The 17200-nt window shown below is 35.6% G+C and overlaps 2 protein-coding genes across 2 annotated transcripts; one reads left to right on the top strand and one right to left on the bottom strand.

The window, feature by feature from the left end:
• Positions 1-1701: 1701 nt before the first annotated feature.
• On the bottom strand, positions 1702-4754 carry LOC121428845. Its single transcript, XM_041625710.1, has 3 exons — positions 4391-4754; positions 2456-2631; positions 1702-2009 (listed from the first exon to the last, which is right to left on the bottom strand). The coding sequence occupies exons 1-3, from the start codon at positions 4496-4498 to the stop codon at positions 1868-1870; spliced, it is 426 nt and encodes a 141-aa protein (XP_041481644.1). The 5' UTR covers positions 4499-4754; the 3' UTR covers positions 1702-1867.
• Positions 4755-8079: 3325 nt separating this feature from the next.
• On the top strand, positions 8080-15350 carry LOC121429276 (D-dopachrome decarboxylase-like). Its single transcript, XM_041626269.1, has 3 exons — positions 8080-8414; positions 11817-11989; positions 15255-15350. Exons 1-3 carry the CDS (start codon positions 8307-8309, stop codon positions 15343-15345), a joined length of 372 nt encoding a protein of 123 aa, XP_041482203.1. The 5' UTR covers positions 8080-8306; the 3' UTR covers positions 15346-15350.
• The last annotated feature ends 1850 nt before the right edge of the window (positions 15351-17200 follow it).

Below are 17200 nucleotides of genomic sequence, written 5' to 3'. Positions count from 1 at the left end.
ATTATGGAGTTGCAATTGCTATAATTTTCAGTGATTAGATGAAAAGTCTCCCATTTGTAAAATCTGCCCCCCCCCCAAAAAAAAAAAAAAAAAAAATGTGTAATTTAAACAATTAAGTACAAAATAATTAGTTTGTGAGTAGCATCATTGATACTTTCATTTGCACATCACTGGGTTGTGCATATAACTGGTTGTGAAAAATAAGCACAACTTCAACTTTTCTATTTTATATCCAATTATGATGAAATTGTCAGCATTATGCTTATTTGATTTTTCTATATTCATTCAAATCAACCTGTTGTTGGAATGGAGTTGAACTTTAATAACAGGTTTTTGATATAGCCCATCACAATGCCTGGAAGAAATAAAATTAAAGTTATAAATTTGAACGTTGTAAAAGAAGTTCCATTTGCCATATGATTTCTTAACTGTATTTTCTTAATTTCTGTCTAAAGATACTGGCACTGCATACACTGCAAAAAAAAAGTGGAATCAAATTTACACCACCAGTATTAACAGAGGACCACAACAAGCATTTAACACCAATTTTAAATTCATGTGCCCGTATTTTGTACTCCGGTTTAAATTGAACTCTGGTTTAAAGTTGTGATTGAACTATGGAGAGCCAGTTGGGGCGCAAATCCCTAATATTAAACATCCGAATTATTAACTCACATGACACCCAAATTGTTCCTAAATGTTTGGGAATGATGAATTAAGTATTTTTTTTCATTATGAAAGCAAACTCTTGAACATAAGAAATATACAATAGAAACAGAATTTTTGAATATTTGGCTCCCCATAATTTTAGCACAGAGTTAGACCTGTTAAAACCTTAGTTAAACCTGACTTCAGAATACGGGCCGTGGTGTTGTTTATAACACCCATCGGTGTATTGACCCATTTTTTATGTTGTCACTGTTTGGTGTTAAGGTGTATATTTAACACCCAAAGTGCTGATCCACTCAAAACACCAGCCAGTGTCATCGGGGGGGGGGATTCAAGATTTTCCAAAAGGAGGGGGGTGGGCTTTTTTGTCCAGACAAATTTGGACATGCAAACAAAAGGTCTAAAGAAACAAAAAGGTTTTTACTCCCGAATGATGATGATTTATATCACGATAAAATTTGACAAGCCAAAAAACTTGATAAAATTAAAAAGTTTCATTTGCAATTCATTTTAATTCGAAAGTTTATTGATATGAAATTCTGACATTAAAGGATCATCATCAAAACTTGCATGTGCATTTTCCACTAAAAAAGGGGGCACAGGCCAGGGGCCCGTTGCATTTACCTGAGAAAACTCAGGTTGTTTTTACCGGAGTTTTTGCCCTGTGTTAAAGTCAATGGCAGAAATAAGATTAACCTTAGTTTTCAGTTTTTACCAGAGTTTTCTCAGGGGCCCGTTGCAGAAAGAGTTGCAATCAATCGCAACTCTAAAAATCACGCGCAACTTGATTTTCAACCAATCAACAGCGCGCATTTGGGACTTGTGATTGATTTTTTTGACTTGCGTTTAAACGCAACTCTTTCTGCAACGGGCCCCAGGTAAAAAGTTTTATGCAACAGGCCCCATATGCAACTCATCAGGATCCACCACTGAGTAACATTAACACCATGGTTTCTTTTTAAAGTTTACAATTATTTTTTTTGCTCCTTTATGATGTATCTAGACGTTGGCAGATGTTACTAGTATTTTATGATTACACCGAGAAGTGCTAAAACAACACTGGTCGATGTCAATGTCAAACGTTGGTTTGATTCTGAACCAGTGTAGTTTTTACACCTGTCTGATGTGGTCACATGTGGATATCAGTCTGGTGTTAGGTTTAACACCAGCATTTTGGAGTGTGTGATAACTCGACACCTCATCTGTCGTTCTGTGGTGTTTCGGACTTTGCTTGTTCCTCTTGCTTCTGTAGTTTTCGTTTCTGAATTTTGTCGAAGGCCAGCTCTCCTCCGGCAAATCCAATCTGAATGGGCAAGAGATCCTTCAAAGAAACACTGATCCTGTGTCAAAAATACATAGAAGAGATAGAACGAATACATTGATATGTTAGTTTTGGGGAGACAGAAATTAAAGATGATGATGGTTTAATTATAGAAAATCTAAGATGCTAAAAATAGAACTATTCTACTGAGGTTAAGAGTTTTTCTGTTTCTAATTGTCTTCTGTTCTTCCTCGGCTTCTTCCTCTCCTCCTCTTCTTTTTTTTCTTCTTCTTCCTTCTTCTTCCTTCTTCTTCTTCTCCTCCTCCTCCTCCTCCTTCTTTTTCCTTCTCCTCCTTTGTCTTCTTCTTTTACTTCTAATCTCTTCTTCTTCTTCCTCCTCCTCTTCCTCCTCTTCTTCTTCTTTTCCTCCTCTTTTTCTTCTTTTTTTAGTAGGATTGAAACTAATATTGATATATCAGGAATACGCAGCAAAAAGGAGTTGGTCGTAGACCTGCATGTACTCACGATTCTGTGTTTGTTCCCGTGGTCTCGTGAAGATATTCAAGTATGGCTGATACAAACTGATCATTTTTGACCTCGTCCTGGAAGTCGCCAACACCGATCACTTGAACATTGATCACCTGGTCGATGGCATCACCGACAAGCATCTCGACCTCGTTGCAGAGAATCACTGCAACTCCCTGAGATAACAGTTAACAAAATAATGAAAGGAGATGGAAGAAGAGGAGGTGGTTATAAAGTGATGAAAATTTAAAGAGGATGAGGGTAGGAGGTATAACATGAGTAGGTGGAGGGTTTAGGTGTCAGTGGTGGATCCCTGCAGGGTGTACCGGGAAATGAGTCAAAAAGGGAACCATTTTTTTTTATTTGACAGCCTCCCCCCCCCAAAAAAAAAAAGGATTCATTGCAAAATTCGAATGCACTCCCGCACATATACACACACTTGACATCACGAGCTACAAAATGTTTTCACACTTTCCTATTGGTTAATTGGGGGGTCTGTTAATTTTTGTCTCATCTGTTCGATCAAGGCTTCGTCGCTGTTTTTACTGTAGTAAAAGTAGTAGTAGTAGTAGCAGCAGCAGCAGTAGTAGTATTATTAGTAGTAGTATTAGTAGTAGTAGTTGTTGTAGTAGTAGTAGTAGTAGTAGTAGTAGTAGTAGTAGTAGTAGTAGCAGCAGCAGCAGCAGTAGTAGTAGTAGTTGTAGTAGTAGTAGTTGTTGTAGTAGTAGTAGTAGAAGTAGTAGTAGAAGTAGTAGTAGTAGTAGTAGTAGTAGTAGTAGTAGTAGTAGTAGTAGTAGTAGTAGTAGTAGTAGTAGTAGTAGTAGTAGTAGTAGTAGTAGTAGTAGTAGTAGTAGTAGTAGTAGTAGTAGTAGTAGTAGTAGTAGTAGTAGTATAGTAGTAGTAGTAGTAGTAGTAGTAGTATAGTAGGTGCAGCAGCAGTACTACTAGTAGTAGTAGTGGTGGTGGTGGTGGTTTTGGTGGTGGTGGTGGTAGTGGTAGTACTTGATGAGTAGGAGTATTAGGCCTAGCCTGAATGACAGGCGGTAGTATTCAGCGATGGATACAAATTTTACCAGGAGTTACAAGGAAGGAAGGCTAAAGAGAGGTCCATTTTGTATCATTTATTTTTCTGACAATTACAAAAACATATCGCAAACAAAGGGAGTGTCAAGATGGACATTTACAATCCAAAGACATTTAAGAAAGAAAGAACGAAAAATGACATTTAAACAATTATATTTAGAGTTTGGACACAGTTGTTCTTTGCAGTTATGAAAAAAGCACCAAAGAACTTGGTCGCTTTGCTCCCTCGTTTGCAATCCATGTTGGGGTTAAAGGTTCCGTTTACAGCTTCAATGAAAGACACTCAAGTCCTCCTACCCCATACTAGTACTCCCTTATAACAACTAGCTTTTGAAGATCCAGTATTCCATACAAATTTACACCATGTTATCGACAGAAAAATATAAAGATTTATTAGGACGGTTTACAACACATGCAACTTCTTATTACTTAAAGGCCACGGCACACCTTACGACTGTTCGCGATCCGAATTTGGAACAAATCGCAATTTGCTAATTTTCTGAAAATGTGAATGGAATATATCATTTTATTTGAGGTTAAAATTAATTGAAAGAGTACAAAAAAAAATTTTGAAAGATTGAAAGTCTTTATTATTGAATAAAGGTCAAATTAGTTTCAAATCTTACGTCTAGATATCTGATTCGCTTTTATTCTAAGAAGGATGATAGCATAGTCACAGATTTGAACACATGTATTCGTACGATGATTTAGAACATTACACAATAAGACATTCCAAGTCTCAATATAAGCATCAAATTCTACAACATTCTATTTTGAAATCGGGTCGCAGACCAATCGTAAGGTGTGCAATCGCCTTAAAGAATATCACTTAAAGTAAAGTATAGATCTCACCTTGAAAGGTTTGTTAAGTAATCTGCAGACCAGCTTGACCGTGTCGGCCAAAAAGTTGTCCGGGAAATCCTGCCGCGGAACATTAGTATACACTGTCAGAGTTGGCATAATGATATCGTAGAAATTATCTTGTCACTTTAAGTAAACCTCTCTTCTATTTCTGTCCTCATCCACTCTTGTGGAGTAATTACAGGTTATCCTTCCATTCTTGCAGACAACGTGTATACAGGCATACCGTTGCTAAAAAGTGACAACGCGCTGATCCATGGTTTTCGGTACCTATACAATGTTGGTTTTACGGCCCATGTTTGGGAGATGTTACTGGTACCAATAGGTCACATTCTTATAGATTTCCATGGGGCGACTTTCTATGTGGATGGGTTAAAAAAAATGGATAATTCGTCATTTAGCAGAGAAAGCATATTATTATGTATCTTCATCGGGTTTCGGTAAACATGCATGATGCAGACAGTTTTGTTTCCAGTTAATTTGATTTGAAATGATTTAATGCATTCTTCTGCATTTATATAATTCGTGTAATATATTTAGTTTCCATATTATAATAAACATAATGTATTGATTACTGTGTTTTACATGAATTACAGAGAAAAAAATGGATTTTGAAAATAACATTTTAAATAAATATGATCTATTACCAAATTATTACAACAACCACAATAAGCAGGAGGATTGTTATCATTAGCAAATTGCTTGAAAGAAAAATGACGACCTAAGATGAAAACTCATGAAATTAATAATACATTTATATAGCAGAATGGCAATACTGTAATGACAAAGCAGGGTTCCCACAGAAATTTGGAAACATAATTCCATGACTTTTTCATGACTTTTCCATGACTTCCCGTGACGTCCCGGGAGTTATGTAGAATTTGAGATGTCACAAAACTGTGGAAAATGGAAATCATGAACACCATATAATAGCAGAGTATGATCACAGAGTATGGGAGTTGCAAGACACGACAAACTGGAAAGCTGCCATACCCAAGAGGTAAATGCAATTCCATGACTTTTCACAAACTTTCCGAATTCCCTGACTTTCCATGATTACAAAGTTTTCCATGATTTTCAGAGCCTATTGAACCCTGTAAAGATGGCGGTGATAAGGATGAAAATTATATTGATCATGGAGCGTATAGTGATAATTAAATCGAAGGAAGGATAAATTAATAAAGCCCCCCCCCTTTTTTTTAGGCCTTTATCAATATGAAGCTCTAAGCTTAAGATGGAGGTCTCCCACATTTCAAAAATGTATTATATGTCGATATATGTTTATACATTTTTTTTCTGCTATTTGTTTTCATAATAAATAAAAGGAATGTATCGGGTATAAATATATTTCAGTTAGATTGTTAGAATGTAAATGCATAGGTTATTCATTATGTCATTTGCTTATTGTTATATTATGCTAAGAAAAAATAATTACACTTGTAAATAGTTTTGTTATTGGGATGTGGAAATAAATAAATCAAATAAAAAATCAATAATAACCTAAAACACTGACACCAACACACAAAAAAATCTTCCAGTATTTTTGATAATAACATGGAACTAGCGTTTGCCTTAAATGAGTAAAGAGATGCTCATCTTTTTATAGACTCTGGTAGGAAGTTCAATGAATCATATTATATTCACCAATCTGTTAATTGCCCCAGTCGAACTTTGCTGCTGGTGGATTTTCATATATATATATTTTTATGACATGAATAATGTTTCGTCCTCTCATTTTGAATTAACTATTTTGCAACCACTTAGTGATCCGCCTGGGACTTGAGGGTATCCCCAAGGACATATATATATATATATATATATATATATATATATTTATTTATATACATATAGAATTCACCTCTCATAAAAGCAAAATCATTTATCATGATCTTAAATCGATTTCGCGAAATTTCAAGTTTAATCGAACATCATTTTCAACGCGCTTCTCGCTTGTGTTTGAATAAACAAATTGCGAAGAGGGTGCAATAGAAATATATAAGGAATCATTTAAAAAAAATCACATCGGTATTAGATAATAAGAATAATAGTAGTAATAATAAAAATGATATTAATAATACAACTAATAGGCCCAATTAATTTGACTAATTTCACTATTTTTTCTGAAAACTATATCCAAATCTATCAAAAAAAAATTTTTTTTGATCAAAAAGTCCAAATTTTGCTCACTTTGCTCGATTGCATATTATGGGGAAAATTTTGCCCCATTCGCCAGGTCTCGCATCTTCAATTTTGTTGGCTCATTTCACTACTGAATTCGTCAGTATATATAGGTTAACAATGATGAACTTTCAAGCATAATTTGATGCTTGCAATCACGCGCACAAAGGCATTATCATGAAAGAGGTGAAGAGAAAGTGATCTTTAGCCCTACCCTTTCACTTTTTTAATAATCATGTATGAAAACGTGAAAAGGACTATTAAATTGCGATGTTATGCATGTTGCAGCCCCCCACGCACACACTCACAGTCATTCCGAGGCTCCTGATCAGTTCTAAGCTAAATGATCTTTTGCATACAGACATTTTTTTAGATGGGTATAACTTCATGTGTAGGCCTACTGTGAAAGACTAGTATTCAACAAAAGGGTATCGCTATTTCACATACCCTGATAAAGGGATAAGACCTCGTATATAGATTTTCTCTTATTTTTGTCTAAAGAGAGATGGAAATTGTGCGGGTATCTTCAGTCAATTCTTGCAGAGGATTCTGTTTATTAGGACCTATACGAAAAAGCACGGTTAAAGCATTTTTTGTTTTCATTTGTTTACATTATTGTGCGTTTCTAGTATACCGGATAGAAAACAAAACGAGAATGTGGGTGTCGAATACAATCTCGTCATTTTCTCACGACCCCCAAGAATAAAGAAAGAATGAACGACATAAATAAATATAGAAAGAAAGCAGCGCACCGAGCATTTCATTACATCAATTCACCGGAATCCACACTTCTTGTCGGCACACCTATCATGCTTATCTAAAATACAATTTCCATTTCAATTTTCAACAGAACAAAGTAAAGTGGTCGAAATAATTACAATCAACTTACACAGACAATATAAATCGAGGCATGTACAATATATGATATTTTTCTATAAGTAAAACAAAACAGGGTATTATATATAAGCAAAATATCATAAACATTATAAAATAAAATTCTCAGAAAATGGAGGGATCCACTCAAAGGCAGTGCTTGTATTGTGTGGACCCCTCTAAATAATACAAATCATACCAATGTCAACTCCGAATGATGAGAATGTGTAAGAATATAACCTACATTTCTCTGGCATGGTAGGCAAAATAGGCATAAAATAGACTAAAATGTGAAATGTAATTCATGTATTGATCATTTCTAAAAAGACAATTTTGATGTTGTATTCTCCCCACCCCCTAACCCCCCCCCCCCCCTCTCTCTCTCTCTCCCTCCCCTGATATTTCTTTCTCTCTCTATCTCTCTCCCTCTTCATGCAAAGTACACGCAATGTACAGTAATCCCAGCACAGTACCCCGGATATATGCCATTAATGCCTTCCTATGAGGGTAACCCTGGATATATGATAAAGCGATGTCATGGGTGATTATTAAGAATTACTGGTATACCATCAAACACAGCCTCCCGCATTATTATGAAGAAGAAAAATGAATTTGAATACCGTGACTTTAGCATACACTCACGCACCGCAAGAAATAATGCTCTTTACATTTGTCATAGTTGCGTTGGGTGAATCAGAACGAGTACCTTTGATCGGTCGAAACTAAGGTCATTTTCATTGTCAGCCCAAAATTTACGTTCGCAGGACAAACTATTCTGCTCCTTAGCATACTGATACATAGTCATTTGACGGTTTTCAACTGCAGATTTATAGTAAGTTAGTAAGTAGCCTACACCATGCCTATCGTCGAATTCGTCACCAATGTCCCCGTCGACCAGTTCCCCGAGGGATTCGTGGCCCGTGCCGCTACTAAAGTATCTGAAGTGCTTGGAAAACCACTTCCAGTGAGTTGCCTTCTTTACATTCTTCTTTTCTTCTTACAAAATAAGATTGGGTCAACTTGATAATTCGGAAAGTACTTTCCTTCAAAACTTTGTTTGCATTTTTGCGTGAGAAAAGAACCCGTAGAATTTATAGAGTTTTAAATTAGTAGAGTTCTTTACTCCATCAAGACCCCCCCCCCTCCCCCTCAAAAAAGGCCTACCAGAAATATTTATAACATTTTCCTGCTTCGAATAGAAACCCTTAACAGGTTAGGGAAAATACGTGAAAGGTTCTGACATTTCCAAGAGTGAAATATGGAAGCTGTGATATATGAAGTGCTACCTAGATTTTCATGTAACCATCTAGTCATGTCTACATGCACCTCTCTCACACGGGACAGAGACATAGACATGACGAGATCCGATATCTCGTAATCTCGTCATCTTGTCTTTTTTCTCTATGAGACATGGGCGGAAATCCCAGGAAGACAGGGGGACGTGTCCCCCTACTAAAAATAGTAGTGGGACACAATATCAAATGTCCTCCTACTATTTCTGGTCTTTTATGATGGTAAGAAATTCATCATTCAAAATCGAAAAAAAAACATGTATTTTAGGAGATGACGTTACTTTTTTGGGATGATAACCTTTTATTTCTTTTTTTTTCTTGTCAAGTTTTCCAGCCCCTTGTCCCCCTACCTTTTGGGAGAGATTTCCGCCCCTGCTAAGAGATGTAAACATGGCGAAATGATGATATGAACATCTTGGTGGCACTTTTAAGCTTCCATAGTGAAGAGTGGTGGAGGGGGCGGGGTGGGGTGGGGGTGTAAAAAGATGTGCCGCACCCCTTTGGAAAATCGAAAGGCTTCCTTGAGATATGCATTGATATTTTTTGCCATGGCTTTATAGTGGTGAGCTGGGTAAGAGGGAAGGGGTAAAACATGTCATATACCATTTAGGAGGATACGGCATGCAGTACAGATCCTCTTAAATGGTATATGAAATGTAGATAGATAGATAGGTGGGTAAAGATAGACAGATAGATAGATAGAACGACTATTAGCAACGATACTATCCCGCTTTTATACTGAATTGAAGGTAAAGTTAACTGAAAAGCATTTTATTCGTTATTCTCATTCTTGCTGCTATTTACTTCTTCGGATAGAAAAATACGGGTATATTTTCTTCATGGATAAGAGGCTTCAGTCATTTTTTTTCATTATTCACCATGTGAAACACTTTGTTTAAAAAAAAATGATTTACTAATACTCCGGTTAGTTTTACGATGCACATAGTCATTTGCCCGCGGCACTTGCCGTATTCTGATTTCTTCCTTTTCAAAAGTCGATCCAAGCTGTTAATCTATATTGCCAGCTAATTTTCTTGCACGAGATCAAATTATCCATCAGAATTCTCAATTCATTTTGTACCCGCATCCGTTCATGGCCTTGCACATCCGGCCTATATAATTATGTCGATTTCAATTCAAAGGGTAAATATACAGTGCGTATCAAAAAAAAGTTGACACTTTGAAAAAGACCTGGGAAGTGAAAAAAATATACAACATGTGGGTAATTTTTTCACATATAATCTTGGGTTTGGGTCTTATCTATCCAATGAAAGTGAACGTTTTGACAGAATGTTACACTTGAGTGAGCACCGTCCATTTTGTAAAGCTTGCAGAAATCAAGCCTGAGCCATTATATGTAAATCAAAGCTCAGTGTAAACTAAGCAAATATCGTCATGATAGACTCGGTGTGTTGGGAGTGGGTGGGGTCCAATGCACTCTTCGAAGTGTTTTAGGCAAGGAAACAAGTTTTAAAAAGGTAAAAGATATCTTCAAATCAATTTTACTGGCTAAATTCAGCGTGTTCTTCATGATTAAGGTCTTCTTTTATTTGCATAACTAATTCAAAGTTCTGCGCAAATCATTTTTCACTAACTTTTCCAAAGTAAGTGGTGCTCACTCAAGCGGAAATATTTTTATATTTTTATATATTATTATATCGTCATTTGCTTGTGGATCTGTACCAATGTAATGTAATGTTAAAATGTGGAAAATGTTCAGGATATTACAAATCAATAATTTTACAGGATTTTTTTTCTAAGTGTAAACTTTTTTTGATACGCATTGTATATCTCCAGTTACTTTCCAGAATGTCCCCGCAATAAATGGAATTAAATTATTTTGTGGTTATATTTTTACATAAAGATATGCACCAAAATACTATCTATAAGTATAAAATATATTAGATATATTAGGAGTTGGCCGCTATAACTAAGTCAGAGCGTATGTATAACACAGTTATTATAGCTCTAAACAGCTTAAAAAGCTTTAAATATTTACTGTAAAACTAGAGCATGATGTACAAGGCCTCATTCTAAGAGATTATCATTGACTCCCTTACAAGGAAGAGACTACATAAGCAAACGTCACTGGCGTACCTAAGGGGGGGGGGCAGGGGCAGACTGCCCTCCCCCTGACCCTCCTATGAACTTGAAGACCTTTTTTCGCTTGTCATTTTTTTTCCTGGTGCGAAGTGTCTTTACATGCGATTGAAGACCTTTTTTTGCTTGTCCGTTTTTTGGGGGACCAATTTGCCCCCTCCCCCCTTGGAAAATCCTAGGTACGCTACTGTTAGCGAATATGCAGGATTGAATGATCATGGTTTTGTTCTCCCGAATTATGTAAATATGGACAATTATATAGGCCTACAGACAATTTGATTTTCACGACGATGATGGTTATGATGATGATGACGATGATAACGGTTATTTATTGTTTGTTTGTCTGATTTGAAATCGGTTTTATTCTGTGTTAATTCAACAAAATACAACGACTGCCCAACATTTATTTCATAAAAGTAACAAAGGTTGACAGTATATATTTAAATGTGATGTAAATTATACAATTTCTAGCCCTAATCATCATGTTGTACAAAACATGCAAAATGAGACAAATTAGACCACCATCATGATACACGTATGTATATGTGGAGCGTTGTGGCCCGGTGGATTAGTCTCCGGACTTTGAAACAGAGGGTCGTGGGTTCAAATCCCAGCCACGGCGTAGTTTCCTTCAGCAAGAAATTTATCCACATTGTGCTGCACTCAACCCAGGTGAGGTGAGTGGGAACCTGGCAGGAATTTATTCCTTGAAGTGCCAAACGCTAGAAAGGCTGCCTGAGTTACGGACGGGGTAATAATATCCAGGTCCTTTGGAAGCGCACAGAGACGTTATTCATAATGTGTTATGTGCTATACAAGAACTGACTATTATTATTACGTAAGGCTTGAATGGATGGCGGCCTCTGGATGGAATTAGGACGACATTGGTGAAACACTAATCATGCTATAAGGAATAAGGGTTGTTAAAACATAAAACTTTTACCATGGTTATACTATGATTATGTTTTATCCAGGCTATTTCAATCTCCTTACGTCACGAGGCCATGTTTCGAATGGGGAGCGACGCCCCTTGTCTCATGATTTTCGCCGCCAGTGTCGACAACTTCACTGACCAAGAGGACAATAGGAAGTATTCAAAGGAGCTCATCGACTTCGCCGCTGCTGAGTTCAACGTCCCAATCGAAAGGTTAGGAATTTTGAATAAATGATTTATAGACTTTTAGTTGTAAAATTATGTTTATTTTCCTCAACTATCCCACGAGAACCAATTATTGTTCAGGTCATTGTTTTGTGTCGTATTGGTCGATTGTCGGGTTGTGAAAAAGGTGACGTCGTGTCAAAATATACCCTATTAAAAAGGTGGAATGAAAAAAAAAACTACTAAGAAAATAAAGTAAAATCAACAACGTTCTTCATTCTTTACACGATGTTTCTTTTAAGACCATATTAATTTCATACCTATATGTCTATATCCTTTCCAAGAAAAACAGGACATGGAAACGGTTAACATCATCAAAACCACTTTCACTTTCAGGGATTTCTGACAAGCGATAGGGGCTGCTGCCTGCTGGGGGGGGGGGCTGTGATATATATGCCACCTTGTCTCCCCTCATGGTGCAGCGCCTGAATCTTGGTTGATCCAGAAAAGCTTGGAGGGGAGGGGTGGCCGCCTTCTGGATGATCCAATAATTTTTATTCGTAATATTTTGCCTTTTTAACGAGAAAAATGTCTATATATTTTTTTGTAATAAAAACGAATATATTCTCGCTTGTCAATACACTCTTAAACACAAAAATGACAATGCTCTATGAGATGACACTATTTACGTCAGATAGGATGGGCGGCATTTAATGTTTCTTGCGATGTAATCATACTTTAATTTTGTTGTCAAAAAAGGTTTAGCTGAACAAAAATGTATACATGACCTCTACTCTGTAGTAGTAAACTTTGCGGATATAACATTGCCCTCTTCTATTTCAATTCAATTCAATTCATTTATTTCATTTCCATTCAAAACATAATACAAAGTAATATAAAACAATAGAAGTCAAATACAATTTTACAGAAGGGCATTCTTACTTCGTAAAAAAAAAAAAAACACAGTATAATATAGAGCATAAATGGATATGGAAATGAGGGGGATCCACTAAAAAGCAAAGCTTGTAAAATTGTGGATCCCCCTTGGAAAAGAATTATAGTCGACTTACTATATGCGTACATGCATGTATTACAGGAAAGAAAAGAGAAAAAGAAATCATATTGACGGAAACATAAAAACTGAACAAATGCAAAGCTTTTCACACAAAGAGGTCTTCGTTGCAAAGGATATGTTGCGCAAGACAGGAAAAAACAGAGAGAGGGGATGACAAGACGTAGAAGACAAGACAAAACAAGAGACAGGACAGTACAAGACAACTAGTTTTTAAAAGGAGTAAAACTAAGAATGGGAAAGGGCTGACCATGAACCAGCTTGATCTGGTGAAATAACAAAGGATATGACTGGACAATATAGATGAAAAAAGATAAAATAAAAGTGAAAAATGTAAGGATTATAATCAAGATAATGAAGTGTTAGTTCCGTTGAGAAGAATTATAGGAATTAAGCAGGATACGTTTGAGTTTACGTTTGAATGAATTCAAGGAGACACTGTCTTTAACATTATTAGCGAGTGAGTTCCAGAATTTAGGACCGTTGAATAAGAATGTATTTTTGGCCAGTAAAGTTCTGTAAAGTGGGATGTGAAGTTCGTCAGAGTGTCTCGTGGGGTAGTTATGATAAAATTGATTTTTAGGGAACATGGCATCAAAAATATGGGGAAGTGCATTATTATTATAACTATACATGAAGTGCCCTAACTGTAGTAAATACAGGTCTTTGACTTTCAACAGTTTACTTTCTAGAAAAAGTGGGTCCGTATGAGAACGGAAACATGTACTATGAATAATACGAAGTGCTTTCTTTTGCAAAAGCAACAATTTATCTAATAAATATTGATGGGTATCACCCCAAATAAGAATCCCATAGTTCAAATAAGGCAAGATTAAGGATGAGTAGAGCATGATTAATGATGTGGAGGGAATGCAAAATTTTAGTCTATTAATAATACCAATATTTCGTGAAATTATTTTGGATATATTTTCAATATGATTTTTCCAAGAAAGTTTACTGTCAACTGTTATTCCAAGAAATTTGGTGTAAGGTACCATTTCTAATGGGGTATTATCAAATATAATGTTCACCGGTAACTTGTCTATGGAATTACTAAATAACATGTATTTTGTTTTGTTAAGGTTCAAAGATAATCGATTGGCTCTTATCCACTCAGTAACATTAATAAGTTCAGAATTAATAACATCAACTAAAGTTTGTGGATTCTGATGAGAAAAAAATAAGGTCGAATCATCTGCAAACAAGATAAGGGATAATATTTTGGATGATCTACAGAAATCATTTATATAAATTGTGAAAAGAAGTGGGCCCAATAAGCTACCCTGGGGGACTCCACAGTTAACATATTTCAAATTGGAGTTATGATCTTTAACAAACACGTATTGTTGTCTGTTAAGTAGGTAGCTCCTGAACCACTCCAAGGCCTTCCCTCGAACACCATAGTGAGATATTTTTTTAAGTAGGATTTCATGATTAATGGTATCGAAGGCCTTGGAGTAGTCCAGGAAAATACCCACAAGGTGACTAGATTTGTCTAGAGCATTGACTACTTTGTTGACAAAATTCATCAGGGCATGAGTGGTGTTGTGCTTGTCGCGAAACCCAAATTGAACATCAGATAAAATATTATGCATTGACAAAAATTTTTCTGTTCTGACGTATACTATTCTTTCAAGGATCTTAGAAAATGTGGACAAAAGAGAAATAGGTCGGTAATTACCGACATCCAACTTATCACCTTTTTTAAATAAAGGAATTACCTTGGCTATCTTCATTTGATTTGGTACTGTACCATTTTCTAAGGAAAGGTTGAATATATGCACCAGCGGGGAAACAATAGAATTTATTACGGATTTTAAAATAAAATTATTAATTTCATCAAATCCAGGGCTTTTTTTATTTTTCAAACCAGATACTATATCAATAACTTCTTGATTATATGTTGGAGCAAAAAATATTGAATTTGGATTAGGCGGGCCGAGAAAGTCCGAAAAACTTTTCGTCGCGGGAGGAATATCTTTAGCTAGATTTACGCCAATGGAAGAGAAATGGTTATTAAAAATATTTGAAAGGTTGTCACCATCATCAACAATGACATTATTAAATCTAATTTTGGAAATACAAGATTTATTATTGGAGAGATTCATGGTCTGTTCTTCAAACCGTTCTTTCTTTTATGCTTTTTGGTTACATCTTTCCTGTGTATGCCTGCTTTCTCATCGTGTGTTTCCAGGCAGTAAATTTCTTCTTTTTCAATTTATTTATTTTTATTCTTTCCAGAATCAACCTGATAATGCAGACGCTGTCTCGGTGGCAGATCGGACTTCCAGGTGGCGTGCTTCTCGGTGACAGGATGAAACAAGCCAAATGAAGACCCATTACACTCAACCTCGAACGCGCGCACTCTCAGCCACTGCAATTTGAAATGTATCAATTACGGAATCCCGTATCTTCCCACCGTTTTGAGACAACTGTTTATTAACCCGTTGCAATATTAATATTCATAAGTCGCCAATTGGCCACATGCACGTGATATACATCTGAGGTCAATGAGGCTGTAATTCTCCGGGAGGGTACAAATATATCAAATAACTTTGTTTAATTATTCTTGAAGGAATTGTTTTCTTATAAAGAGTTGAATCTTTCAATGTTTTTCAGTTGTGCAACTGATTTCATTTTTATTTTGCTTCTTCTTCTATTTGCAAGAAGTATACAGTACAAAATATTCATTTAGGTCTTCAGGTTTTTTTTTTTTTTTGGGGGGGGGGCGCAATTAAGATAACGGCAAACGCTAGTTTGCCCGACCTTGCCTGATATTGCAATTTTTTATCATTCGTTTCTGTTGCCACCAGTAATCATTTTTATATCAGTCGCATTTACAAGTATGTTCAATAAAATGATTTGGTTTAAAACCAGCAATCGTAATGTGTCTGATGATTTTTTTTTAATTATTATTCAACACCTTGGGAGCGGGCAGAGTTTGAATCACCATCGAGTCATCAGAGGGTATGTGTGTGTGGGTAAGCGAGTGTGTGTGTATAGGCCTACTAGAAGCAATCGTCACGGTTGATGAGGGCAAAGACTCCACAGCTCACGTTATCATCATTATTGTCATTATTATTATCATTATTATTATTATATTATTATTGTTATTATTATTGCTATTATTATTATTATTATTGTTATCATCATTATCATCATCATCATTATAATCATTATTATTATCATTTAATCATTTTTTAATTGATTGATTTTAATATTTCTTATTTTTCGTTATTTTCATTATTATATTTATTTATTTATTTATTCATTTATCATTATTACTATTTTTTGGGGGGATCATAAATGTTCAGCGGCACGCAGGGTCGTAGCAGAATTTTGCCAGGGAGTAAAGACAAATATTTCCAGGAAAATCGATCTTTTCAAGGCGATCACTCTTATATTACAAGGAAAATCGATTTTTTTTTTCAAACTTATATATTATATTAAATAGGTTTGACATGATATCAAGAAAAACATCACGGCCCCGTCTTACAAAAAGTTGCGATTGATCCGATCATCTCAACTCTATGGAAATCCATCGATCATTATTGTCATAATTATTGTCAGAATTAGAACGAATTATGATCTTACCCATAAGGAAATAGAAAGTATATTTTTAAGACTAAGATATTGCACACTGAATAGTCGATTAAGGGAGTTCCAGTATAAACTCTTGCATAATATTTTATACACTAACCACCATCTTTTCCGTTTTGGTCTTATTTCGACCAATTTATGCTCATTTTGTGGAAAGGAAGAAGAAACGTATGAACATCTATTTTATACTTGTGAATTTTCAAAATCACTTTGGGATCTATGTGCAAGAAGTTTAAATTTTGAAATAAATAAATTTAGTTGGCAGGAAATTCTTTTCGGGAAGCAGGAGAAAAGTAAAGGTAAATATCAATTAATTAATCATGTCTTGATTTTAGTTAAATATCTAATTATCAAAAACCGAGAATTAAAAAACCCTCCTTCATTGATTGAAATAAAAATAGTATTAGGGGGGATCAAAGAGAAGAAAAGAAATTAGCAACAAAGAGGGGGACTCTTACAATCCATTTCTCTAAATGGGAAAACTTAAATATTAGACCATGTATTGGAGCCCAGAGCCAGTTCTCCACCGGATTGGGGATGGGGGTGTTCAAGGGAGGGGGGGGGGGGGTAATGACAAGGGCTGAGTT

The sequence above is a fragment of the Lytechinus variegatus genome, chromosome 15 (genome assembly GCF_018143015.1).
Source record: "Lytechinus variegatus isolate NC3 chromosome 15, Lvar_3.0, whole genome shotgun sequence".
NCBI classification, from domain to species: Eukaryota; Metazoa; Echinodermata; class Echinoidea; order Temnopleuroida; family Toxopneustidae; genus Lytechinus; species Lytechinus variegatus.
This window is presented reverse-complemented; position numbering and strand designations above follow the sequence as displayed.